Source organism: Rhincodon typus, chromosome 6, assembly GCF_021869965.1.
Source record: "Rhincodon typus isolate 14 chromosome 6, sRhiTyp1.1, whole genome shotgun sequence".
Classification (NCBI taxonomy): domain Eukaryota; kingdom Metazoa; phylum Chordata; class Chondrichthyes; order Orectolobiformes; family Rhincodontidae; genus Rhincodon; species Rhincodon typus.
The window spans coordinates 50,271,766-50,274,056 of NC_063337.1; the positions used below are offsets into that span (position 1 = coordinate 50,271,766).

At 40.5% G+C, this 2,291-nt stretch overlaps 1 protein-coding gene across 1 annotated transcript in view; it reads right to left on the bottom strand.

The window, feature by feature from the left end:
* Positions 1-351: 351 nt before the first annotated feature.
* cnot11 (CCR4-NOT transcription complex, subunit 11) overlaps positions 352-2,291 on the bottom strand; it is an 18,419-nt gene continuing 16,479 nt past the window's right edge. Inside the window, exon 7 of the mRNA XM_020528283.2 lies at positions 352-1,034. Within this exon, the coding sequence (XP_020383872.1) occupies positions 837-1,034 (198 nt within the window). The 3' untranslated portion in view covers positions 352-836. The remainder of the gene's footprint in view (positions 1,035-2,291) is intronic.

Below are 2,291 nucleotides of genomic sequence, written 5' to 3' on the forward strand. Positions count from 1 at the left end.
CTCTTGTCAGAAGGTAGGCTGTACTCAGAAAAAGGAAAAAAAGTTTCTCCAAGCTGAGTAGGTGTTTAACCCAGTAGTGGCCACTCTCATGGTAAGTATTTGCTCCTCACAGCTTCAAAGCAGTCCCAACAGACACAAGCAAGCAACGAACACCACCTTCCCTACTCCCGTTTCAACCCACATCCTGGGACTTATTGGAGGGCCATTACTGTCGAAATTGGTATCCTAAATTTGCATAATCCCTTTGCGAGAACTGATTGTGGAAGCTCCCTGCACCAGTTTCAATTGGTCGGCCAGCACCATGCAATTCCCTCAATCCTTAACTTAAATGTCAGTAATCAAAAGTGTTGATTGCTTCACTTTTCAGTATTTTAATTAAAACAAAGACTTCATAATCAACATTCATGAACTTCAATCCAAACATGGTGCACAAATCAATTACTTTTGTACTTTACCTAACTTTGTTGATGCATTTAATAATATGAAACATGTATATACATATGATATAAAGAACAGAAATAAACTGGTTAACATAGTTTTCTCTTGTAGAAAGCATACCCTACCACAAATTAAATAGGAGTCACTAAAGTGATGGTGCGTTGCTATGCAACAACACTACCTGGAAAAGTGACCAAGACGCTCATCAGTATTGGCTTGCACACTTGTATAACAAGAAAATAAGTCTGGTCCCATTCGGGCAAACTGAGTGGCTAAGAAAGGCTTATTGTTTTCAAACAAAACTAATTATCTTTCAATATGCACTGAAATCACGGAAATGATTCCAACAAACGACATAGGCTTTTCCAGTCATTTAGAATTTTGAATTCTGCCCTATATTATTTTGATGATTTTGCTTCTGAAGGATTTTCTCCTGTATCCAGTGTTTTTAGCAATCGGAATAGGCCAGCTGCTTCTCTTATTCGGCTGAACTCAATGCAGAAGGCCTGCACTTCAATGAACAAGTCCTGGACATTGATTATTTTGTTTCTGATTAAAGACTGGAGGAAGACACAAACAAGACGTACCAAACGGTTCTGGAAGATAAAAAAGTGTTAGTTGGTACACTGTCACTCTCTACTATCACAAGTAACAGGTTTATCAGGTAGCTTACTTGCCACAACTTCTGAGCAATACAACATCACAGATGTAATTATTTGGTTGGAAATAACTCAATGACTGGATTTCACCTTCCCCTTCCATTTTTCCTCGCCTCTCTAAATGGCACTGACTCAGAATCCCTACAATGCAGAAAGAGGCTATTTGACCTAATGAGTCTGCACCGAACTTCCAAAGAGCATCCCACCCAAATCCAGCCTCCTACCCTAATCCCATAATCCTGCATTCACCATGGCCAATACCCCTAGCTTACACGTCCCTGGCCCCTACAGACAATTCAGCATGGCCAATCCACTTAACCTGCACATCTCTGTATTGCGGGAGGAAACCCACGCAGAAATGGGGAGAATATACAAACTCCACACAGAAAGTTACCCAATCGAATCAAATCTGGATCCCTGGCAATGTCAGGCAGTGGTGCTAACCTACTTGACGAAACTCCTTGACATCAGCAGTCCTAATCAACCATTTTTTGTAAGCAAGCCTCATTTTGACTATACGAATGCCACTCTTACCAGATTCCCATTTGCACCTTCCATAAACTGGAGCTCATACAAAATTCTGTTCATCATCCTCTAATTCCTACCAAATTCCAATCACCCATCAGCCTTTTATTTGCTGGCCTACTAGCAATAGGTCCTGGTTTGGAAAATCCTCTTTTAAAATCCTGATCCTGGTTATCAAACGCTTTAATGGTGTCACCCATTCCAACGCAGAACTTGCTCTGGCCATGAAATACCAGTACTCCTTCAATTCTTTATGTCCCCAGTTTATCAATCCATTGGCCTTCAATAGCTGAAGTCCTAACCTCAGGAAGTCCTTTCCTAAACCTTTGGCTTCTCCACCTCTTTATTAAGGTGGTCCTTAAAATATCTTTCTTTCATCAAGCTTTTAATGGCGTAATATCTTATGTGGCTTGCTGTAAAATTTCATTTATTGCCTCTTTACTAAAGGATATTAGCATCTGTTATGAAGAAAAATATCCTATAAGTGCACGTTGTTATTGTTACTGACAGCAAATTTTGTGCTTTGATGCTTAACTTCTCCAGGATGATTCCCAACAGGATAGGGGAAATGTTTTGGTGTTGTCCTCAAAGCGTCCCCGACAAAACAAAAACATCACTGACTCAACAAGGTGCAGGGCTGGATGAACACAGCAGGCCAAGCAGCATCAT